Here is a 25,746-nt window from a genome sequence, read left to right as displayed (position 1 = left end):
GCACATACACCCCAATGTTTATAACAGCAATGTCCACAATAGCCAAACTATTGAAAGAGCCCAGATGTCCATTGACAGATGAATGGATAAAGATGTGGTATATATACAATAGAATATTACTCAGCCATCAAAAAGAATGAATTCTTTCCACTTGCAAGGACATGGATGGAACTAGAGGGTATTATGATAAGTGAAATAAGTCAGAGAAAGACAAATACTGTATAATTTCACTAATATTTGGAATTTTAGAAACAAAACAGATGAACACAGGGTAAGGGAAGGGAAAATAAAATAAGATGAAAACAGAGAGGGAGCCAAACCATAACTCTTAACTCCAGAAAACTGAGGGTTGCTGGAGGAGAGGTTGGGGGGCATGGGGTAACTGGGTGATGGGCATTAAGGAGGGCATGTGATATAATGAGCAGTGGGTGTTATATGCAACTGATGAATCACTGGATTCTACCCTAAAACTAATAATACAGTATATGTTACCTAAATTGAATTTTTTAAAAAATTAATTAAATAAATAAATAAAATATGTCCACAAGAGTTTTGACACTCTTCCCTTTGAGAAATTAGAGCCTAATTCTCCTTCCCTTAATTGTGGGCTAGACTTAGTGAGTAGTTTTTAACTAGTCTCCCTCCTCCCCAGCTCTATGCAATCACTAATCTAATTCTGTGCTATAGATGTACTATTTCCAGACACCTCATATAAATGGACTCATACAATATTTGGTCTTTTGTAACTGGCATTTGCCACTTAGCATAATGTTTTCAAGTTTAATCGATGTTGTAGCATGTATCAGCACTTCATTCCTTTTTATTACTGAATAGTATTTCATTGTATGGATATATCATGTTTTTTATTCATTTATCAGTTAATGGACATTTTGGTGTTTCCATTTTTTGGCTGTTATGAGTAATGCTACTATGAACATTTGTAAACAAGTTGCTATGAGGATATATTTTCATTTCTCTAGAGGATACCTAGGAGTGAAATTTCTGGGTCACAAGGCAAATCGGTTTAACATTTTGAAAAACTGTCAAACTGTTTTCTAAAGCAGCTTCACCATTTCTACAGCAATGCATGACAGTTCCAACTTGTCCCCATCAGTATCAACACAGTTATTATCTGTATTTTTTATTATAGCCATCCTGGTGGGTGTAAAATGCTATCTCTTGTGCTTTTGATCAGCATTTCCCTCATGGCTAATTATGTTGAGTATTTTTCATGTCCTTATTGCCCATTTGTATATCTTCTATGAAATATCTATTCAGATCCTTTGCCCATTTAAAAAATTGGGTTATTTGTCTTTTATTTTTAAAGATTTTATTTATTTATTTGAGAGAAAGAGAGAGAGAGAGAACAAGGGGGGAAGGGGGAGAGGGAGAGGGAGAAACAGACTCCCGGCTGAGCAGGAAGCTCGATATAGGTCCTGATCCCAGGACCCCAAGATCATGACCTGAGATGAAGGCAGATGCTTAACTGACTGAGCCACCCAGGTGCCCCATTATTTGTCTTTTTATTGCTAAGTGGTAAATATTCTTTACATGTTGTTATTTATTTATATTTTATTTTAAAGATTTTATTTGCCAGAGAGAGAGAACACAAGCAGGGGAAGCCACTGGCAGAGGGAGAAGCAGGCTCCCCGCTGAGCAAGGAGCCCCATATGGGACTCAATCCCAGGACCCTGGGATCATGATCCAAGCAGAAGGCAGATGCTTAACCTACTGAGCCACCCAGACGTCCTATTATTCTTTATATTTTAGATGCAAGATGCAAGTTCCTTATCAGGTATATGATTTCCAAATATTTTCTCACATTCTGTGGGTTGTTTTTTCACTTTCTCCTGATGCCCTTTGAGCCACCAAAAGTTTTTAATTTACATGAAGTCCAACTTATCTATTTTTTTGACTCTGGTGCTTTTGATGTCCTATCTAAGAAGGCTTTGGCTAATAAAAGGTCATGATTTACTCCTATTTTTTCTCCTAATAGTTTTATAGTCTCAGTGCATACATTTAGGTCTATGATCCATTTTCAGTTAGTTTTTATGTATGGTGTAAGAAAGGGGACCAGTTTCATTATTTTGCATGTGGCTGTCCAGTTGCCCCAGCACCACCTGCTGAAAGATTTCTTTCTCCACTGAATTTTCTTGGCACCTTTCTTGAAAATCAATTAACTATAAAATTAAGGTTTATTTCTGGACTCTCAATTCTATTCCATTGGTCCATATATCTATTCTTATGCCAGTACAACATTGTCTTGATTATTGTACCTTTGTAGGAAGTTTTGAAATGGGGGAATTATGAGCTTTCCAACTTTGATCATCTTTTTTTCAAGACTGTTTTGGCTATTCTGGGTCCCTTGCATTTTCATATGCATTTTAGGATCAGCTTGTACATTTATGCAAAAAAAAATGCAGCTGGGATTTTGATAGGGATTACACTGAATCTATAAATCAACTTTGAGAGAATTGCCATCTTAACAATATTTTCTGATCCACCAACATGAGATGTCTTTCTATTTATTTAGGTCTTCTTTAATTTCTTTCATAATGTTTTGTAGCTTTCAGTATATAAGTTCTTCATCTTTTTCATTAAATTTATTCCTAAGTATTTATTCTTTTTGATGCTATTATAAATGGAATTTTCTTAATTTCACTTTTAGATTGGTCATTGCTAGTGTACAGAAGTACAATTGATTGTTGTATATTGATCTTGTATCCTACAACCTTGTTGAATTTGTTTATTATTTCTAATAGTTTTTAGTGGATTCCTTAGGATTTTCTATATACAAGATCATGTCATCTGCATGGTTTTACTCCTTCCTTTCCAATCTGGATGTTTTTTATTTCTTTTTCTTGCCTAACTGCCCTGGCTAGAACCTCCAGTACAGTGTTGATTGGAAGTGGCAAGAATAGACATCTTTATCTTGTTCCTGTTCTTAGGGAGCAAACATTCAGTCTTTCACCACTAATAATGTTAGCTGTGGGCTTTTCATAGATGTCCTTTATTAGGTTGATTTGGATTACAGATTTTGCTGAAACATGTATTTAAATCATATGCTACAAGAGCAGTGTAGAGTGTCACTTAACTAGTGATACTAGCCAAAAAATAAGCTCTCAAATCCCCACATACTTTTATTTTCTAATCTTATTTTATTAGGCATTTTGGGAGCAAAATTATATGATAGAGTTACATACCTCATCTGAAGCCTGGTCCTTTCAGTATCCAAGTTTGGTACAGAGGCTTATGAAAACACATAAAATATCTGTCCAAAGCCAAGAAAAATTGAAAAGAATTAAAACATCATTGGAATCTCTCAAAGAGTATCAAATGGGATCCAATTCAAATTCTAAGAAAAAACTTTAAATCTCTCTTTATTCATTCCTTTTCCATTCAGTCTCCCACAGGAACCCACAATCAAGATCTCCTCTCCCCCCCCCCCCCCATTCCCTGCCTTTCTGTATCCATTCATTATACCTTTTAGGAGAGAAATTGCACATTTGTGACCCATATGCCAAATTTGGTCTATGCCTGCATTTAATTTGATGAAACATTTGAAACATAGTTGGTAAGATTTATAAATTAGGAAATGACACATAAAAATCAATGTATCTGATTTACCTTGAAAAATTTGAGTTTGGGGAAAAAAAAGAAAAGAAAAATTTGAGTTTGGCAAAATGTGGCCTGCATTTTTACTACTGACTGGTAGTGAATCGTGACTGCTTCCTTCAAATATGACAAGTCCTCTAATTTGCTGCAGTCTTTACCACTCCCTATTGTATTACAAATGGCCAATTTTACTATTTATGATACAGGCTTAGCCTTTGTAGGGATTGGAATTTATGACCTTTTAATGATATCCTTTCCAATGTATATTAATTACACTCTCTCAGATTCCTTCCAATTTTGCAACTTTTTCTATTTATTATACTGGATAGTATAACAAAATTTCTGAAAGCCCCACAGAATCCTTTGAGCATTGTCTAGAGTCCAGAGATAAGCTGTGGCCTTTTGGGCCCTGTAAGCATATTAAAATTCCTGTGGAGACCTCTATCTGATAAAAAGGAGGGGTAAACTCAAACAACTGGTTACACTAACTTTGCATATGTGAGACCTCTTTCAGGGAAGAAAAGCCCATCTCAGAGAGAGAATAAAGGGGGAAAGAGCTGGGCAGTCTGTGCCTATGATTGTTAGAAAAGTAGTGATTTACAATACTGGTCTTTCTGGAAAAAAGAAGAGGGGATGGAGAAAGAAAGCAGCTATTACAGTAACATCAATAGGACCTATGAAAAGCAATTACAATGTCAATGACTTAACATAAATGACATACATACTTCAACTGATGAATTAAGAGCTATTATTTTCTCTGGAAGTGGCTACTGTAGGTTAATGTAAATCGTTGACTGTGGGGGGAAAAAAACCTTGTGCTTACTTCAATCTGTTTCTTTACTCTGCCCTTTAAATCTTTATTTGTATTTCTTAAAGACCTCAATTATCTTAGAATGACTGGGACAACTTTGTAGTATTTAATGTTTACTACAATTAATCTTTTTTCTAAAACACAAGAACTCCCCAATATCTTCAATAGTGACAGATTCCATTAAAAGGTCAACCTGAAAACAAGACTACAAAAATCAAAAGCTGCATTTGGAATACACGTATATGTTTGGGTTTTTGGATCACATTTCAGTAATCCTCTACCTAACAGGAGAATGTAACAATATGTATATGATTCACAAAATAGAGTGAAGCTGGTTTCCTAAATATGGTTATATATTCATTATTATATAATTGGCCTCAGTTTCTTTTAACCAGTAATTGTTAAAAAGCAGATCTACTTAGTAATAATTAATTTTTGATTGGTTACACTATTATGATGTCAGATGGAACCCAATAATTTGGACCACAGAAGGTTTAGTATATTACACCTCTATGAATGCACTAAATATATATAAGAAAATTATATTTTATCGTTTGTTCATTTGTGTTCTTACTTCAAGACTATTTGTTGTTGTTGTTTTAAGATTTTTTATTTATTTATTTGAGAGAGAAAGAGAGAGAAGCACAAATGGCGGAGGGAGAGGGACAAGCAGACTCCCGGATGAATGCAGAGCTCGACATGGGGCTTGATTCCAGGATCCCAGATCATGACCTGAGCTGAAGTCAGATGCTTAACCAACTGAGCCACCCAGGCACTCCCAAGCTTATTTGTTAATATTTGATATGTAGAGCAAAGAAAACACTGTGTGTACTTAAACACATACATATATAGATTCAGAATAGTTAATAATGTGAAGTGCTTAGTTTGTCAACACAAAATGAACAGTCTTTTAGAATTTCTTTAAGAAAGAGTTTTATTCCATCCCAAATTAGGACAGCTGCCCAGATGCACAATCTTCATAAAGAAGAGAGTGCTCCAAGGAAAGAACATTTGGTGTAGGATTATATACATTGTTTACATAAAAAATTACAAATCATTAGATAAAAGACAATGCAGAAAGAAACAGACTTTATCTTAAGCTTAGTACATGTAGGGCTGCATGACCTTAATCTTACAGGAATCAGGGAGGTGTTTTGTTTTTGTGTGTTTTTTTAACTATGTATGAAAAGCTCTTTTTTAGGTTATTTATAAACAAAGCAGATGTACAATATGTGCTCAGGGCAGAAATAGAGACCATGCTTTGAGATTTTTGCTGACTCTGGTAAATGTTAATGCATGCTTTCCCTGAGAGCCCATAAGCCTCTTTATTAGGCATAAGCAGGCCCACAAACATTAAAAGTTGAAAATTCCTTTTATGTTATCGAGTTCAATTCCTGATCTATAGTAAGTCATCAATAAATGTTGGCCATAATTTTGTTTTGTTTTTTTTTAAAGATTTTATTTATTTATTTGAGAGAGAGAGAATGAGAGATAGAGAGCACGAGAGGGAAGAGGGTCAGAGGGAGAAGCAGACTCCCTGCTGAGCAGGGAGCCCAATGTGGGACTCTATCCCGGGACTCCAGGATCATGACCTGAGCCGAAGGCAGTCGCTTAACCAACTGAGCCACCCAGGTGCCCTAATTCTGTTTTTTTTTTTAAAGATTTATTTATTTGACAGAGACACAGCAAGAGAGGGAACACAAGCAGGGGGAATGGGAGAGGGAGAAGCAGGCTTCCCATGGAGCAGGGAGCCCGACGTGGGGCTCGATCCTAGGACCCTGGGATCATGACCTGAGCCGAAGGCAGACGCTTAACGACTGAGCCACCCAGGCGCCCCAATGTTGGCCGTAATTTTTATAATTCTCACTAATATTGTCTCCTATAAGGCTCCTTATAGTGAGTGCCTTGCCTCACAAACAGCTTGAGATTTAGAATACTGAACCCTTCCTCCCCCCTCCCTGTCTTTAGCATACATTTGGCTAAATCTTACTCCTACACAACTGGTCACCAACACTGGTTTTTGAAAACCCTAAAATAGCAAATCCCGTTGGCTGCAAACACCAGGGACAACAATGTGTAACAGGTAATGCCTTGTCCCATTTTTCCTGTCCCAGTCCATGTGCCCTGTTCCCCACTACCAATCAAAGGTGCATCAAGTTTCGTATCTAACAATAAACTCCCATGAACCTAGAAATCCTCTATATCTACAAAGAAAACTCCAGCTTGTGAGAAAAGGGAGATTCTTTTCATTCAGGGCTCAAGGAACTATAAAAAGTCTCACCTGAATGGTGAGCCTACCGAAACAGGAGCATAGTATACTCAAAACTCTACCCAGTCACCGGACAACGACCTTCGGGCCTCTCCTGCTGCTGTGCTTATGCTACAACTGCCGCCCTTCTTTCGGAATCCTTAGCTCATTCCCTCTTTCTCTGCTCTCCTCCAGCTCTTTACCAGACTTCCGTTCGAATTTCCCCCGCACAGCAGAACCCACCAATCACAAACGTCTTTCCTCGGGCCACGCCCCCATCTCCAGCTCCGGGAGCCGAGTCCAATTTCGCGCACACCCCTCCCTCCCTTTACGCACGCTGCGCACCGACGTCGGCCTCTGACGCCGTCGTCGCCCCCTCGCCGAGTCCCGCCCGGGCAGCTCCTGCGGACCGTTGGGCGGCCGGCCGAAGTCCCTCCCTCAGGACCTCCCCCCACCCCTGAACCGCTCTCGCGGCAGCGACCCATGTGGGAGTTCAGGCTCCTGCGGTCGCCGCCGCCGCTGCTGCTCTTCCTGCCGCAGCTCAGCCTCGGAATCGCCGCGTCCCGCTCGCAGGCCGAAACCATGAACCGGGGCGGCGGCAGCGGTGCGCGATGCTCCCCCTTGGCGGAGGGGCGCCGGCCGCAGTGCCTGCAGCTGTCCACGGTGCCGGGAGCTGACCCGCAGCGCAGCAACGAGTTGCTCCTGCTGGTGGCGGAGACGGCGGGGGAGGGACCGGAACGGCGGGCCCTCTCTGGGGACCCGGCGAAGGAGGAGCCGCAGTCAGCGCCCCAGCATCACGTTCTCTATTTCCCTGGGGATGTGCAGGTAACCTGGGGCCTGCCTGGACACCTGTTCCTTCCTCGTGTGCATGTGCGAATTCCCTCAATTTCCCCCTCGTACTAGCGCCGGTTTCCTTGCCTCTCCGGAACACACCCACACATGCACTCGCGGCGTGGCTCTTGCGTTACTCCACGAAATCCAAAACCGCCCCTGCCACACCCCTGACCCCCTGCTTTTGGAGCCCCAGAGGGAAGGTGTCCTTGGAGGGTTACAACCGACCTCGGAAGAGCCAGCTGTTAGTCCAGGCTTCGAGGGGGTGGATTTTGAGACAGAAGGAATGAGGCACATAATGTATATTCATTCTATAACTTGGTTTCTCAGAGGTGCGCGCGCGCTCGCGTGTGTGTGTTAGGAGACAGGGATGGCTTTTAAAGTAACTTAGCACCTAGTGTTCCGAAAACGCTGGCATAATTAAAAAGAAAACAATTTTAAAAAATTATAAGGGTATGACATTTTTAGTAACCCTAGAAAAGGAGGGTAGGTGGAAGAAAAGGGACAGTAATTGCTAAGCATGTCAGTATTTTGTGCTCACCTAAATTCTCTACTTTTCTATGAGATTTTATCTTTATTAATTTTTTAAGATTTTATTTATGTATTCATAAGAGACAGAGAGAGAGGCACAGGGAAAGCAGACTCCCCGCTGAGCGGGGAGCCCGATATGGGACTCGATCCTAGGACTCTGGGATCATGACCTGAGCCGAAGGCAGACGCTTAAGCATCTGAGCCACCCAGGCGCCCTATCATTATTATTAATTTTATATCTTCAGACAAATATTTGTGGATGTATTGTCCTGGAAAGCTGGGTCATCCAGAACTATGTTGTCTTATACGGTAGCCATTAGTTATATGTGGCTATTTAATTTAAATTAAATAAAAAATCCAGTTCCTCAGTCGCACTAGGTGCGTTTCAAGTGCTCAGGAGCACCCGGGGTCTGTGTGTACCCTAATGGACAGCGCAAATACAGAGCATTTTCACGGACCATTTCCATCATCACGGAAAGTTCTGTTGGGTAGTGCTGGTGTAGACAGGTAAAGCTAGAATATGGCTAGATGTGTTTCTTATACCATGAAACAGTATTGCTGATTGTTTTTGAAATGGATGCTTTAAAATGATATAGTTAACAAACTTTGTGCCCTGTGTCAAATTATGATTAAGATATATGTAGTTTTTTTCTCTTGTTCTTAAAATAATTAACTGGTCTAATTAACTGCTAATAACAACTGTGAAAAAACTAGTATTTAGATTTAAGAGAAGATACTCGGTTAATGCTCTGTTGCTCAGTTTGGGAAAACAGCATGACATTACTGGTAGCGACTTGCAGAGATTTGAGGAAAAGCTACTCTGTGCATCTATAATGATGATGATGATGATAGTAATGATAACTAACCTTTATTGAGCACCTACTAAATGTTTATAAAGTGTGACAGCCAGAATACAATACAGGTCTAAAAAGTGCTAAATACACTTAGAGTAATACCTCCTTTTGACGTCGTCCATTTCCTTATGTAGCCTGAAATTCCATTAGCTTTTTGGACAGTGATATAGTGTTGATTTATGCAGAGCATGAAGTGCTTAAAAACCCAGGTCCTTTAGAGAAGAAGAAAATAATGCATCAAAGGGCTTTGAGGCCAGATTGCCTAGGTTTGAACCCTGATTCTGCACTTTTAACCATGAAATTTCTGGCCAATTGCGGCTACCTCAACTATAAAATAGGAATAATTTATAGGATACCAGTGAGGACTAAATACACGAATACCTAATGAGTAACAGTTCCTTCTCATCTTTCTGATGACCTTTTTTATTATTGGGCTCAGTTTGTGGACTTTTCTCCTCTACCTTTACTCCCTTAGTGATTTCTTTGAATCTTGTAGTTTTACATTCTACCTGTACTCTGATGACCTTCAACATTTGTGTCTAGCCTAGATAGATTCCCGGAACTTTAGCCTTACCTACTGCATGCACACTATTTCCTTTTGGATATTTAATAGATATCTCAAACATAAAATCTCTGAGTCTTTCATTTTAAATCTGTTCTTCAGTCTTCTTCATCTCAGTTAATGGAAATCCTTTTTTAGTTGCTCAAGTTAGAAATCTTGAAGTTATTTTTTAGTAACCTTTCTTTCACACCTCATACCTCCATCAAAAAATAAAGTTGCTTCCCTTTCTAAATCTTTCTGGAGGTGATCAGATGGATCAGTTTAAAAGTAAGTCCAGTTATGCCACACCACTGCTCAAAACTCTCCAGTAGCTTCCCATGTCACTCAGAGTAGAAACCAGAGAATTCTTGATGGTTTGAAGGGCTCTTCACTATCTTCACCTTTTCCCACTCTGTTGCTTTTCTGACTTTCTCCTTTTTCTGTTTTATTCTGCCCTAGCAGTGTTCTTCATATTTCTCATGGTAGACACACTACCTCAGAAGCTTTGCGCATACCGCTTGGAACAATCTTCCTGCAGGTATCTATAGAATTCATTACCTCACCTGTTTTGAGTCTGCTCAAAAGTTGCCTTCATAGTGAGGCCTTTTCTGACCAACCTATTTAGTAATCACATGTAACCACAGGATCCCTATTAGCTTTTCTCTTTTATTTTTACCCATTTTACTGTATTCATTTTGTTTTTTGTCTGTCTTCCAGCACTACAATGTAAGCTTCATGTCTGTGTTTTCACCATTATATCTGTGACGCTTAGTGACTGGCATGTAGTAGGTGTTCAGTAGGTAACTTGTTGAGTGAGTGAATGAGTATATGTAAGTTGCTTTGAGCAGTGTACTAAGTGCTTGATAAATCTTGGCTATTAGTATATGAAATACTTTTGGCTCAGATTTCTTCATCTATGTCTTTGTACTTGATTTTTATGAGCCTCATGTTTATCCATGTGAAATTTACCCTGTTAGATACAGCTCATCTTATTCATGTATCAGTTCTTTTATGGACCCATTATTCGGGTTTATATCATATATAGATTAAATAAGCATACTTTCTATATCTTTATTCTTAATTTGGATAAATACTGAACAGAATTGGGCCAACAACTTTGTAAGGTACCATTAGAAACTTTACCTCATGTTAACACTGAATTAACTGGTATCATTTAGATCTGGTTGTCCATGTAATTTTAAATTTTAATTACCATTACTTTCTTGATGTTCCTTTTGCAATCATTTTGTTGTCGTTGTGTGTCCTTTTTCATTCTATATTATTTTCTCATTTGAATTAACAGGCGAGCTGAGAACATAGTAATATTTCTTTAGGTACTTTGATGTTTTTTTAATCCATCAGTAATGATTTTGGAGAGGGGAATCAGGATTTTTTTTAAATAGGTGCTTTCCAATATTCTTGAGTTACCTTGCTTTTAAAAGCCTCAGGATATAAAATTATACTTATTTCTCTTTTTTTAAAGCATAAGCTTACAATTTGATGAATTTTGACAAATGTTACAATTACATAACCAATGCCACAATCATGTTATACAACATCTCCATCCCCCTAAAAAGTACCCTTGTGCCCCACTTTTTTTTTTTTAAGGATTTTATTTATTTATTTGAGAGAGAGAGAATGAGAGGGAGAGAGCACGAGAGGGAAGAGGGTCAGGGGGGGAAGCAGACTCCCTGCCGAGCAGGGAACCCGATGTGGGACTCTATCCCGGGACTCCAGGATCATGACCTGAGCCGAAGGCAGTCACTTAACCAACTGAGCCACCCAGGCGCTCCCCTTGTGCCCCACTTCTGGCAGTCTCTTTTCTCAGCCCCAGGCAACCACTGATCTGCTTTTTTTCACTATAGTTTTACCGTTTCTAGGTTTTCATTAATTTGGAATCGTAGTATGTAGTCTTGTGTCTGGCTTCTTTCACTTAGTATATAATGCTTTTGAAATTCATTCTTACTGTTGCCTATATCAATAGTATGTTCCTTTTTATTACTGGGTAGTTTTCTGTGTATGGATATACAATTTGTTTACGCATTTAGCACTTGGTGAACATTTGGGTGATTTCCAATCTTACCTTTAAAAAATTTTTGTTTTCCTAAAGGCTAGGATATATAGATGACTGTGCCCTAAGTGTTCGTCCTGGTGAGTAAAGACTCACTTCTGTGTCATGCCTTTAATACTCACACTACTGCCACACTCACAACACTCCTGAAACCTGATATGTGGGTTTTTTCCCCATACCAGGTGATGCTCTGCAGCACCAGCTGGGTATCCTAGCACTCAATTCTGCCAGTATCTATTTGGGGTTATTGTTACATTTTACAAGTTAAGGGCTCAGTCCCACAAGACTGCACCCCCCACTTCAGATGCCAGTCGCAAGTCCCAGGTTGTCACTTGTGCTGCTGCTGACTGGCTATAAACTGGGGTTGCCATGATACCCTCCCTAGGTTCAGTTAATCTGCAAGAGTGGCTCATAGAACTTAGGGAAATGGTGTACTTACTGTTTTCCCGCTTATTATGAAAGAATATGATAAAGGATTCAGATGAACATCTAGATGGAAGAGATGCATAGGGTATGTGGGAAGAGGTGTGGAGCTTCCAAAGCCCTCTCACAATACACCACTCCCCTAGCACCTCCATGTGTTCACCAACCTAGAAGTTACCTGAATCCGTACTTTGGGGATGTTTTATGGAGACTTCATTGCGTAGTCACGATCAATCATTAACTTCCATTTCCAGCCTCTCTTTGGAGAATGGAGAGTGGGACCGAAACTTTCAAACTTCTGATCATGTCTTGGTCTTTCTGGTTGACCAGTTCCTATCCAGGAGCCCACCAAGAGTCACCTCATTAGAACAAAGATGTTTCTGTCAACCAAGGAAATTCCAAGGGTTTTAGGAGCTCTGTGTCAGGAACCAGGAGCAGATACAAATATATGTATTCTATTATTTCGTACTTGATCTTGTGCCCTGGGGCTTCCTATGCTCTTGTCAGGCAGCCTTCTTTGGCTAGATCCTGTTATGGTCCTTCTAGCTTGCTTACTTGGGATGTCTACTTTATGCTCAGCAAAGATGCCCCCCCTGTTTTTGATGGAAGTACAGCTCACATCCAATATAGTTATCCTTGCTCTGCTATAAGACTAATCCGCCTAGCTTGAAACTTAATCATGAATGTATCCAAACTGTTGGAGAGCAGATGTCAAGTTTTCCTAAGACTCTTTTGTACCTTTACTTTAGTAGCAGTATGGGGTGGGTCTGTAAGGTTTTGCAGGCCAGCAAGCATCTACCTGTGGATAAGCACCCCTTAATCTCTCCAAGAGATTCTTTTGCCATTTGCCTCACTGGTGATGAGGAGAAGCATCATGCCCTCTACAAGCATTGCCCCTACAAGGCAAATAAGTGGGTTACATTCCTAATTGGGATGAAAATTCTCAAGAAAACTCTTTCTATAGTCTTCCCTTTTTCTGTAGATTGGCCCTGGGTAATAGCCGTAGTTGCAGAACCAGTTTTGGCTACCTGTTAGCAAGTCCTGTGGGGATGTCTTGTGTCTCTTTTTAGAATATGGGAGTATTTATCCACTGTTTTGAGAACTGGGTTTTGATACAACAGTAACAATACTATTTTTATATTTTAGTGCACACAGTTCCTTAGTATAAGCATTTTTCCCTTCTGATCGTGTAACCTGGGGCTAATCAAAGAAAATATCAAGTTTTTAGATTACCTTCTATGTGGTAGAAACTAAACTGAGAATTGTAGAATCTTGAGTTCATTTTGGCTCATTAACCAAATAACTGTAATAGAAATAATATTTAGTTTCTAGGACCTCAGTTTCCTTAGCTATAAAAAGGATTTAGATGAGCCCTTTGAGATCTAAGTTCCTATTTTATTTTTTTTTTTAAAGATTTTTTATTTATTTATTGAGAGAGAGAGAGAATGGTAGAGAGAGAGCATGAGAGGGAAGAAGGTCAGAGGGAGAAGCAGACTCCCCGCTGAGCAGGGAGCCCGATGCGGGACTCGATCCTGGGACTCCAGGATCCTGACCTGAGCCGAAGGCAGTCGCTTAACCAACTGAGCCACCCAGGCGCCCTAAGTTCCTATTTTAATTTTATATCACCAATCTGAATGTGCAAAGGGCAGTAGCAGAATCCATAAAAGTTAAATGATAGCCTTCTGGGAATAAATATTTTTTAACATATATGACAAACTGTTAACATTAATGAGATTATGAACTGTTAAGAAGGACTTGAGTATCCAGTAATCCAAAATTATTAAAGGACATGAACAGAGAATTAACAAAAGGAAAAAATGAAAATTGTTAATAAACAGAAAAATATTCAACCAGCTTAGGAATCAAAACATGCAAATTAAGTCAGAAGTAAGGTGTTTTATCATAGTAGTGAAGATTTTTTAAAAAATCAATGCTAATAGCCAGCGTGGGTAATGTGGGTAAATTCTTGTATACTTCCAGTGAGAGTGGAAATTGATATTAATCTTTTTGATGGGAAGTCTAAAAATTAAGATGCAAATCTATATTTACTGATATGGAACCATGCCTATAATATATTATTAAGTGAAAACTGTATGTATAAGCTTGTTGAGGAAGAAGTAAGAATGCTGTCTTCTATACATAATTACAAATGTGTATGTATACTAAAGAAAACTAGAATGCTAGACTCCAAAATTTTAATAATGATTATTTCTAATTGGTGGTTTTATGGATGGTTTTTCTATCTTCCTTATTCCTTTGTATATAGATTAAATTTTTGTAGTATTACTTTTATTAGTTTTAGATTTTCAATAGAAAAATATGTGTGTATTGTTAAAAATTGTTTATTTAAGGTTATACATTGAAAAGTAAGTCTCCTTTTCATCCCACCCTCTCCAGCCTCCTATTTCTCTTTCCCAAGGCTACCACTGTGCTGATTTATGTGTTCTTCCGGAGACATTCTATGCTGATGAAAACTTTTTTTTTTTAGATTTATTTATTTGAAAGATTGAGAGAGCATGCGCATGTGACAATGTACACGTACAGGCGTGTCTGCTTGGGGGTGGTGTGCAAAGGGAGAGGGTGGAGCCTGACTTGGGGCTAATCTCAGGATCCTGAGATCATAACCTGAGTGGAATCAAGAGTTGGACCCTCAACTGACTGAGCCACCCCGGTGCCCTGCAAACTTTTTTTTTTTTTAAACACAAATGGTAGCATAGCTTACAGGAGTTTTTTAGCCCTTATTTTACAATGCATATGAGTACTCATAGACCTGCTTCATTCTTCTGAAACAGAAATAACCTTATACATGCTTATTTATTTATGCATATATGCAAGTATATCACTGAGATAAATTCTTAGAAGTGGAATCACTAGGTCACAAGAGAAGTACATTTAAAATTGTTCAACATAGTATATGGCTGTTAGAATAAAGGAAAATCACAACTGTGTTTCTTTCTCTCACACCCTGTATCCAGTCAATCAACAAATGCTGTTGACTCTACTTTCAAAATCTATTCAGTCTGACCACTTCTTACCACCTTCATTTCTGCTACCACTCTTGTTCAAGCCACTTTCTCTCGGCAGGATTATACTTCAGGAACCTCCTACTGGTCTCCCTGTTTCATTCAACTCCTGACTCTTCAACACAGGAGCAAGAGTAATCCTTTCAAAACATGTTACATCAGCCCTCTGCTCCGAGCAAAGGCCAAAGTCCTTACACCTCCCCTTCTCCCCAAAAATCTCTCTGATCTTGGCGATCACTTTCTTTCTTTTTTTTTTTTTTTTAAGATTTTATTTATTTGACAGAGAGAGAGAGCACGTGTGCACAAGCAGGGGTGGAGAGGGAGAAGCAGGTTCCCCGCTGAGCAGAGAGCCCAATGTGGGGCTCCATCCCAGGACCTGGGATCATGACCTGAGCTGAAGGAGGACACCCAACCAACTGAGCCACCCAGGCGCCCCCACTTTCTTTTTGTTCACACCATAGGACCTACTCTAGCCTCACGGCTGTATCTTGGCTATATTAGACATGCTTCCACTTCAGGGCTGTTTGCAGTTGCAGTTCCTTATGCCTGAAATATGAATCACTCCCTTGGTTCCTTTAGGTACTTCTCAACTATCATCTTACTGGAGACCACCTTGGGTTTCAAATAATAATCTTCCATCCTCTCCAAAACCTTATATTCCTTTTGCCCTGCTTTTTAAAAATTATACTCCATTGCACTTAACCACCATATTAATATTTTGTGCTGACTACTAGCCACTTGTGGCTGTTGACCACTTGAAATGCTAGTCTAATCAAGGAATTAAATTTTTAATTATATTTAACTTTAAATTTAAATCTAAAAACTGATAGTTCAGTTCCTAGAAAACTTTTAAGTATATTTGAACAACTTGGATATGTGAATCTACTTTTTCAACTGTAAATTTTATGAAATCTAAATTCAGATCCAGTATTTCCAATGAAAATTTAGCATCCAAATTGAGATGTGCTATAAGTGTAAACACACACTGGATTTCAAAGACTTAGTAAGAAAAAGAAATGTAATCTCTCATTGGTTTTTTTATTGGTTACATGTTTTAAATTACAGTATTTTAGATATATTGGGCTCAATAAAATATATTATTCATGGTAGTTTCACCTGTTAACTTCCTACGTTTTTAAATGTAGCTACTAGAAAATTTTATGTGTGGATCATGTTATATTGCTGTTGGACAGTGTTGCTCTGTTTACTTATGGGGTTGTTTATTGTGTATCTCTGTACTAGAATGTAAGCTCTGTGGGGGCAGGGGTTTAGTCTGTTCTGATCCATACCCAATAGGCAGGTATCCAATAAATCTCAGAATAAATGAATAAGTTTGAATGAATTCCCCCTTTTAAAAATAGCTACTGTGAATAAAAATAAAAAGGAAAACAAAATTTGTATGCATATCCTAGAATCTATGCAAAAAGTTATTTATATAGAATGCTTATAAATAAATAAGATCCAAATAAAAAAGGCCAAAGTTATGAACAGACACAAATAGAAATCCAGGTGGCTAATAAATATGTAACACAAATTCAAATTTTCAGTAAGTCCAAATTAGAATAAGCTATCCTTTGCATAAGAAATTGACTGAAGATAAAAAAATTATACATACCTCTCTGGAAGATAGCACTGTAGTCTGTATAACTAATCTTAAATTATGAATATTCTTTGACCCACTTTTTCCATATCCAGGAATTTATTTTTATTTATTTTTAAAAGATGTTATTTATTTAGAGAGAGCTGGGGGAGGGCCAGAGGGAGAGGGAGAGAGAGAATCTCAAGCAGGCTCCACGCCCAGCATAGAGCCTGTGCAGGGCTTGATCTCATGACCCTGAGATCATGACCTGAACCGAAATCAAGAGGCAGATGCTTAATCAACTGAGCCACCCAGGCAACCCATATCCAATAATTTATTTTTATTGATGTAATCAGAGATGTATAAAAAGATTTTTCTAGAACGTTCATTGCAGCTTTGCACAGTTGACCCTTGAACAATGCAGGGTTTAGGGGCACTGACTCCCACACAGATGAAAATCTATATATCTTTTGATTTCCCAAAAACTTAACTACTAATAGCCTGTGGTTTACTGGAAGCCTTTCTGATAATGTAAACAGTTGATTAACATATTTTATATGTTATATTATCATATACTATATTCTTACAATAAAGTAACACTTTTCTTCAGAAAATGTTATTATGGGGGCACCTGGCTGGCTCAACTTGGTGGAGCATGGGACTCTTGATCTCAGGGTTGTGGGTTCAAGCCCTACGTTGGATGTAAAGATTACGTAAAAAGAAAATCTTAAAAAAGAAATGTTATTAAGAACATCATAAGAGATAATACATTTACAGTATTATGCTGTATTTATAGGAAAGAACTCACTTTTAAGTGACTTTCACAGTTCAAACCCATGTTGTTCAAGGATCAACTGTAATACTAGAATTAAAATCAAACTTAGCATTCAGGTTGTTAGAGTAATCCATAAAGGGAGGGTTCAGGATGGGAAAATATTTTAAAGTTCTGGGTTGGTCAAAAAGTCTGTTTAATAAACCAATTTTTATTTTCAGTTAATGTGTTAGGAATAGGAGATTGTGTGTATACTAAATAAAATTTATTTAAAAATATCCTTTTAAAGTAAGTTTTATTTTTAAAATTTCTACTATGCTGTTTAGCTATATCTCATAACTCTGTCTTTTGCTGGATTTTAGGTTTAAACTAAAATTATTTGTTTAAAATCAGAAAGTAATGACGGATTTATAGTTTTCATTTCTAGTACATTAACCATTGGTCATATAACATCCCAATTTCCTCCACAATAAAAATGGGAAGCTATTTTGTGGAAATAATTTTATATAAATGTGTATTTAATGCTTGTTTCATCTTTCTTACCTTTCAGAATTACCATGAAATTATGACTCGTCATCCTGAGAATTATCAGTGGGAAAACTGGAGTCTAGAAAATGTTGCCACCATTTTAGCTCACCGGTTCCCCAATAGTTATATTTGGGTGATAAAGTGTTCCCGAATGCATTTGCACAAATTCAGCTGCTATGACAATTTTGTGAAAAGTAATATGTTTGGTGCTCCAGAACACAATACTGACTTTGGAGCTTTTAAGCACCTTTATATGTTATTAGTTAATGCTTTTAACTTAAGTCAGAACAGTTTGTTATCAAAGAAGAATGTGAAAGATTTGAATAAGGACTCCAAAGCATCTAATTGTAGATCCAGTTCTTCTCACACTACTAATGGTTGCCAGGGAGAAAAAGAGAGGACCTGTGAAAAATTTGGTGAGTCCACCATGCGTTTTTACCCACCATCACTGAATGGTGCTTCTTTTACTTTGATTGGATTCAGTAAAGGTTGTGTTGTTTTGAATCAATTGCTTTTTGAATTAAAAGAAGCCAAGAAAGACAAGAACATAGATGCTTTTATCAAAAGCATAAGAACAATGTACTGGCTGGATGGCGGTCATTCTGGAGGAAGCAATACTTGGGTTACCTATCCAGAGGTCTTGAAAGAATTTGCACAAACAGGGATTATTGTTCATACCCATGTAACACCTTACCAAGTATGTGATCCAATGAGATCTTGGATTGGAAAGGAGCACAAGAAATTTGTTCAGATTCTTGGAGATTTTGGTATGCAGGTGACTAGCCAAATTCATTTTGCAAAGGAAGCTCCTTCCATAGAGAATCACTTTAGGGTTCATGAAGTATTTTGAGACTACAAGAATATTAATGTACTTGTTCATTGGAAGGGCAGAAGCACTTTGAGTGTTATAAATTCAGATAATGAGATATATAATTCATAGATACATTGTCAGTTTTGGGGGGGCGGGGGGAAGAAGCACACATTCCTAAAATGAGTGTAATGTGCAATAGTATTCCTTGCTTGTGAATGTGAACAGTTTTTACTTTGGATGGGGTTAGAATTAGTTCAGTTGAAAAGTAAAAGATGGTTTGTGATAATTCTATAAGGAGATTCAAGACCCTTAAGAATGAAAGTTATGATATAGTCCTTATAAAAGGTAATGAAAATTGTTATTGTTGGAAATAGTTTATTTTCTGAGTATTGTTTGGAACTAATTTTGGTGACACTAACAGTAATTAGCTATTTGGCACTCAAAACTCCATTTCTCTTCAAATAAAGCAAAGGCACACTGATGTTTTCCATAATTTTGGAATAACTGTACCCTGCCTCTTATGTTTTGTAAATTCATAGTCATTCTTTAATGTGCCACCAAGTGTTTTTTTCTTAATAGTCAAAATATATTTGTCTCCAAATTTCCAAGAACATGCAGTAGTGTGCAGTTGGTTTTTAAAATCATTACACTTAAGCACTATGACTTAATTTTTAATTGATGACTTTTAGATAAGATATTTTGGAGTTTCTTGACTCTTGGCCAAAAACCAGATCTTTTAGAAAATTGTTTTAAATTGAATGTAATTAGGTATATTGGGTAAAAATATGCTACAGATTTTCATCATATTGGTCTTTTGAAAGAGATCAACTTAGGTGAAATAAATGTGTAACACTCTATTTGTTACTACTCTATTGAAAAGGAGACAGATTCTATAGATCTAAGTCAGTGTTTCTCCAGAAGCATGATTTTGTCTGCCAAAAGAAAGCAGCTCTCTTTGGCCAAAATGCAAAATTATATTGCTATAAGAAAAGTTACAGGGAAAGTTTGAAGACACAAATGATTTAATTTTGGCTCAAAAACTGAATTTGCTTAACACTGCTACATAATTTGGGTGAGGTTTCCTTCTGCTTGTTTTTCTTGACCTAGATAAATACATTTTGAGAAACCAAGATCTAATGAATGTCAACCAACATTGATAGCTGTGTGATTACAATAAAAGGTGAAGTCACTTTTTTATTGTTTATTAATAATTAGCTTTTGCAGGTCATGAAATAATTAAGCAGGGAAGTAACATTGCTGCTTTCAGACTGAAAAAAAAAAAGACACTGAAGCTTAATATCTTAATAACCCAGAGGACCTAAATTTATAAAATACAGAATTAAATGTTAATCTCTTGGTTTCTTCCCAGAATTACATTTTAATGACTTTATAATACATTCCACATATTCAGACTTATAGGAATTCTTACTCACCAAATGCTTAAAAATAACATCCCTTAATTTTATAAAGTACAGAAGAGTATCTCATTTTTTCTTTTAAGGACAAGTTAGTTTATATTGCTTCAGTTTCTTTAAATACCTGTTTCTTTTGAGACCAAAAATTCTCAACAAGGAGACAAGTCCTGATTCTAGCATTTTATTACCTAATCTTGAAGTATTATGATTGGATGGCTTCTTTCAGTTTAGTAATCCTTGGTTAAATTCATGTGTATCTAATGTTAAGTAGTGAAGGTAGTGAATGCACTAATGAGGGGGGAAGGAAAGGCACTTATTTTTACAAGATTAAAATGGAAAAAGGACTTTTTGCAGAAAGATTCATTTAAAAAATGAGATATTTAAAAATCTGGGTTCTTTATCTAGTCATGTGACTGCTTACCTTGGAATTGTTGTATGTTCAATGTATAATAAAAATAACTCATGGAACACCTGGGAACTGCCACTGCAGCAAAGTGAGAGTGTTGAAAGTAGAAATATTTTTTTGAATGAAAATATATTGCAGTTGATCCATATTCAAATAGTTTAAGACTTCAAATTTGTCTTCTCTACATTTGTTTAAAACTATTGTAAATGTTAGTGTATCCTTTTGGACTGTGCCTTTGTGTTTGTCATGAGAGTGAACTGAGAAGTCATACAGATAATGTGAAAGTTGTTACCGCCACAGCATGAATGTACAATCATATTAAATTTAATCCAGAGCAGTCTGTTTGGTTGTGCTTTATGTTACCAGATTTGTTATCAGATTGTTACTTGGGAGGAAGCTACTTTTCACTTTGCTGGTTTAGGTTTCTATATGTTTTCATTAACTCTCCATGTTCCTTCATATGAGCAACTTTGAACCTTGTAAGAATACATTTCTTTTTCATTTACATTTCACCTTTAAATTGCCCCACAAAAATTTGCTTTATTTCCATTTCTTCTGTTAAATTTCTTGGAGAAAAAAATCGCTCAAAAATAAGTTTTTCCTTTTATGTGCTAATCATTTCAGGTATCTGTATTCCTTTTGCTGTCATTAAGAGACTTAGAATATGGTGTGATCTGTTTTTCATTTCACTCATAGAATATCTAAGCACCCATCAAGGGCAGGAAAGATCTAGGCAGAGACAAAACAGTCCCAAGCATTTGAGTATAGAAATGTGTAACAGACCAAGGCTTCAAAGTGAAAATAGGAAACAAAAGGTAGTATTCTTAAAAGAACTATTCTGTTAGACTTCATTAAGGACCTTTAAGAAAAACATGTTTTAGAGGTAAGATATATATGTAGATAGACCCCATCTGTAAATCAGGTTGGTCTTTACAAAGGCAGAGAGGCCGAGCAGCTCTTAGTGGTAGAGACAGGCACTCACTCAGGATGTCATTTTAGTATCCCATTTAATGGAACTTTAAAAAAATAGAATACAACTTAGGTGTATTTAAAACACCCCAATAGTCGTGGCCTGTATGCTTGAAACAAGACTTGAAGGTAATAGCAGGGGTATGTGGGAGACTGCCACTCTGCATTAGCTCCTCCTCACTACATGTGTTTCTTAGCACTGGAGGAAGGAGTCATAGCAGAACAGCTCCAACTCCATCCAGACCTGCACTCCAGCTTCCTGCGGCGGCGGGGGGGGCGGGGGGGGGTGGTTTGTTTTGTTTCTTGTCAACTTCTTAGATGCCTGTTGGCAACTTTAGATAGGTGAGAGAAAAGCCTCCCTACTAAGGTTCTTCCAAATGTTCACATTGCTGCTGTTCAAAAAGATGGAAAGATACAAAATAAGCCTTGTTGACTTTATTTCCCTTTTAAAAAATATTTTATGAGTGACAAGTTTTAATTACTGAATAAATAGAATTCCAATGTGATTATGTGCCAAGACAAACACCGTTAATGTTCACAAAAAACTAGTATTTATAGTCTACACATGTATTTTTAAAAGTTATTTTGAAAGAGCGATACATAGGGGGGCAAAAAAAAAGGTCAAATAATACACAACTGCAGATTCCAGACTGCCCACCTAACTTGTCTACTAGCTTCTCAGAGGCAATCACTACTACTGGTTTCTTGTGTATCCCAGCAGAGATAATTCTATGCATATACAAATGTTTACTTTCAGAATACCTTTGTTTTACACAAATGGCAGCATACTATACCCATAGTTTCCAACCCTTTCCTCATTTAATTACCTTGGAAAAATTTCTTGCCAGTACTACAATACCTCTGTCTCGTTCTTGTGCTGCATAGTATTCCATTTTTATTTTACCCTCTGCTCGCTACTTGTTCATTAATTTTATTTTGTATCCCTTTGTCTTACTCTGTATCTTTTGTCCGTGTGGTACAGTGAGTTGTTTTGCTGACAGAGGAAAAAAATTCCTTTGTGAATCAGGTCAAGCCCCCAAACTGTAGCCAAAGAACACAAAGAGATGAGCTGCACCTAAGGGAGAAAGCATGGAGAATGATCTGGTCACAACTGTTAATTCCTGTTCTGTCACCCAGCTGTGTAAGCCTGGACAATCACTTAAGCAATATGGATTGATAAAATGATTTCTAAGATTCCTTTCAGCAATAAAGTTCGAAGATTTGCAACTTCCTGAGAAGATGCAGCTACCACATTCTGTTTAATATTTTATACATTCACAACATCTCATTTGGTCTCAGGTCAGCAAAAAGGATAAAAATATTTTGCATTTAAAGTAAACACTCTAACATTAACATTTCTAGATACTATAATACTGCAACAAGAGCCATCTCAAATCTGAAAGCTAGCATCAGCCATCAACTGTCCTTGCCCTGAATTCTCTCTTTGTATTTTTGCAGCAACCCTAAAAAAATACAAGCTTAAAGATGAGGAAAATAAGCTTCATAAAGATTAAGTTAACTCACCTAAGGTCATCCAGTTTGCTTCCCAAATAAACTGAATTAAAATGAATATTCATGGGAAGATTATAATCTCAGTTTTACTTCCAAGTTTTCTACATGACTCTGGGTATATACTTTGCACTGATTCTCTCACTGGTTTTTAAAAAAAGAAACAAAACCAAGGAAGGTTTATTTAAAAGCTGACTATAAGTACTGTTCAAACTAACAAAAGTTTTTGTCTTATTTTTCTTCCCAAAGGAAAAGGAATCATTGAAGAATTTCTTTGCTTAATCTAAGAAGTAACCAAAAATGAAAAAAAAATCTAATAATTAAATCTGGCTAATGTAACAATTCCTTTTCTAACAGACCATTTTTTCACTTTTGTTGACCTGAGTAACTTCAATATCTCTTCCTAAAGACACCTAGGAAGTTCAGAATAATTTTTTATATATTTTCCTTTCTTATTTATTATAATCTGCTTTTTATACCTGAAACTAATCCAACTCCAAACACAGGATATGAATGGATAAATTATTTTAAAAGAGAAAATTATTTTCTCCATAATTAAAATGCACCAACTTGATGCACTCAGATTACTTTAGATGAGCACATTTGTGTTCAGCAAATATATCTGGTCTTTCTTCAATGACATTGCAATTGAATTACTAGGTGCAAAACAAAGAATGGCACAGATCCACACACAATGGCTCATTGTCTTCAATGATGACAACATTATTGGGATCTCTCCTGTATTTGTTCTTAAAAAAAAAAATAATTTTTCTCTCTAAAAAGGACAGGTGGAAAAGCATTTAGTGGGGAAAACTACTTGGGTTGAAGTTTAGCTGTAGGTGTAAATTAAAGCTAAAACAGATTTGAATATTTTCTGACATTGAAAAACTGAAAAAAGGCAGGCCTGACTTAATTGAGTGCCAAGAAAAACCAGGATCAGATTAAGCATGTTTTAGATGAATCACAAAACTAATAATCCAGACTACTATCATCTGGTCCAACTGTTCTCAATCCTGATTATACATCAAAACAACCTATGAAGTTTACCAAATATACTGTACCAAACCCCAAACATACTAAATCAAAATCTACAAAGTTGGGGCCTAGACATGTGTTTTAAAAAAGCTCAAAAGGGGGCGCCTGGGTGGCTCGGTTAAGCAGCTGCCTTCGGCTCAGGTCATGATCCCAGGGTCCTGGGATGGAGCTCCATGTCAGGCTCTCTGCTCAGCGGGGAGCCTGCTTCTCCCTCTGCCTGCCGCTCCCCCTGCTTGTGCTCGCTCTCTCTCCATCAAATAAATGAGTAAAAAATTAAAAATAAAAATCTCAAAAGATAAATGTAGTAGATATTGTTGGTTGCTCACCATTTTTCCTAGTCTGAATCCTGATTTTAAAAAAATTATCCATGCTGTCCCCATATATACCCCATGTGCCTCAGAGAAAGAGGATTCCAAGCTCCAGGAGACCCAACTGGCCTATGGGTTATTCCATACCCTTTCCCAGTGACTGCCTCAGGGATGGACAGGTCTAAGCTACTTTAAATCAATGAGACCCAAGGATTTGGTGGCAAATCCTGGGAAAGCTTTTGCATATTAAGAGAAGGCCCTTGGAATCCAGCCTGACTCCTCCACTGCATGTAAATGAAGATGAACATGGCTCAAATTGCTACTGGCAATCATCCCATGACCAGGAGGGTAGCCAGCCTTAGGATGATGCCAATGCCGCAGTTGAAAATGGGAGAAAAAAACCCTAGAGGCTCTTGGTGACACTACTGAATCACTGGATCAGAAATACTAAAGCCCATTCTATCAGCAGACTTCATGATAATGATTCAATACATTTTATTAAGTCCTTTTAAGTTGGATTTTTAGTTACTTGCATCTGAAAGCTAGAGTGGTCCCACCCAGTACAGCAGTCTTTCAACCATAACAATCTGTATTAAATAGAAACCATATAAACACCAATTCATATCTACTTAATCTATAAATGAGGTTTTCTTTCCTATTTTAACAAAGAAGGAATCTTCTAAAAAATAATTTATATGTGGTTATATTTTTCCAGTATTTGAGCTGAATTGTATTTAAAAGTTTATATTCATTGCATTCACTTCATTATTTACTCAAAGTTTTTGCTATAAGCTTTATCTTGAATGTGTAAGACCATTCGCCGTGCATAGAAGTCCCTGTATTCCTCTGGTAATTCAGCCAGTGTTTTTAAAGCTCTGTCCAAAATTTGTGCAGCTCTTGATGCTGCTGTAGGATCTTTGTTTCCATAGGTATCTGTTTTATCATAGCATTCAGATGGAAGGTGCTTCCAAAAGATATTCACTCCCACTCCAAACTCTTCAGAAATTACGTTATGGAACCATAAAGCTGGAGAAAATTTAAGGGGAAAAAAAAGTTAAAAATAAAACCTAGAGTAAAAAAAAAAAATAACCAAAATGTCAGTGAAATATCACAAATTGCATATAGCCAGTGTAAGAAATTCTTGTAACTAGATCCCTTCGTTAGCACACTCCCAGCTTTTAACAGAATCATTTTAACTTTTATGAATTGCCAACCAATTTAAAGTGTCAATAACACAACCCTACTTTAAAAACCTTTGGAAATAGCAATTTTCCCTTTTAACTTGAAAGACATAATAAAGTTATATTTGTTTTGTAGTTCTGTAATTTGGGGCTATGTTTTCTGTTACTTGTTTACACTTCCTGAGTCATACAACCACATTAAAAGTGTTTATTTTTTATACACAGAACATTTCAATCATTTGAGGAGTATCTCTGACCTTTTCTGCCTCAGCACGGTACTTTTGT

At 37.2% G+C, this 25,746-nt stretch overlaps 2 protein-coding genes across 3 annotated transcripts in view; one reads left to right on the top strand and one right to left on the bottom strand.

Annotated features, from left to right (window-relative positions):
* Positions 1-7,086: 7,086 nt before the first annotated feature.
* On the top strand, positions 7,087-20,979 carry CUNH2orf69 (chromosome unknown C2orf69 homolog). Its single transcript, XM_028125396.2, has 2 exons — positions 7,087-7,499; positions 17,850-20,979. The coding sequence occupies exons 1-2, from the start codon at positions 7,158-7,160 to the stop codon at positions 18,675-18,677; spliced, it is 1,170 nt and encodes a 389-aa protein (XP_027981197.1). The 5' UTR covers positions 7,087-7,157; the 3' UTR covers positions 18,678-20,979.
* A 728-nt stretch (positions 20,980-21,707) lies between these two features.
* The window catches only part of TYW5 (tRNA-yW synthesizing protein 5), a 22,330-nt gene continuing 18,291 nt past the window's right edge, over positions 21,708-25,746 (bottom strand). For both annotated transcript variants that reach the window (XM_028123893.2, XM_028123902.2), the window contains one exon: positions 21,708-25,306. In XM_028123893.2, the coding sequence (XP_027979694.1) occupies positions 25,050-25,306 (257 nt within the window). In that variant the 3' untranslated portion in view covers positions 21,708-25,049. The remainder of the gene's footprint in view (positions 25,307-25,746) is intronic.

This window comes from Eumetopias jubatus, unplaced genomic scaffold (assembly GCF_037043125.1).
Source record: "Eumetopias jubatus isolate StellerSeaLion01/CBP00866 unplaced genomic scaffold, mEumJub1_p1.0 scaffold_3, whole genome shotgun sequence".
Lineage (NCBI taxonomy): Eukaryota > Metazoa > Chordata > Mammalia > Carnivora > Otariidae > Eumetopias > Eumetopias jubatus.
The sequence above is the reverse complement of the archived record's forward strand: the minus strand, read 5'-3'. Positions and strand labels throughout refer to the sequence as shown.

Excerpts from the sequence above, each read along its gene's own strand:
- CUNH2orf69 (XM_028125396.2), top strand. The coding sequence starts at position 7,158 with ATGTGGGAGTTCAGGCTCCTGCGGTCGCCGCCGCCGCTGCTGCTCTTC. Across the intron at positions 7,500-17,849 it reads ATTTCCCTGGGGATGTGCAG|AATTACCATGAAATTATGAC; the intron begins GTAACCTGGGGC and ends CTTACCTTTCAG.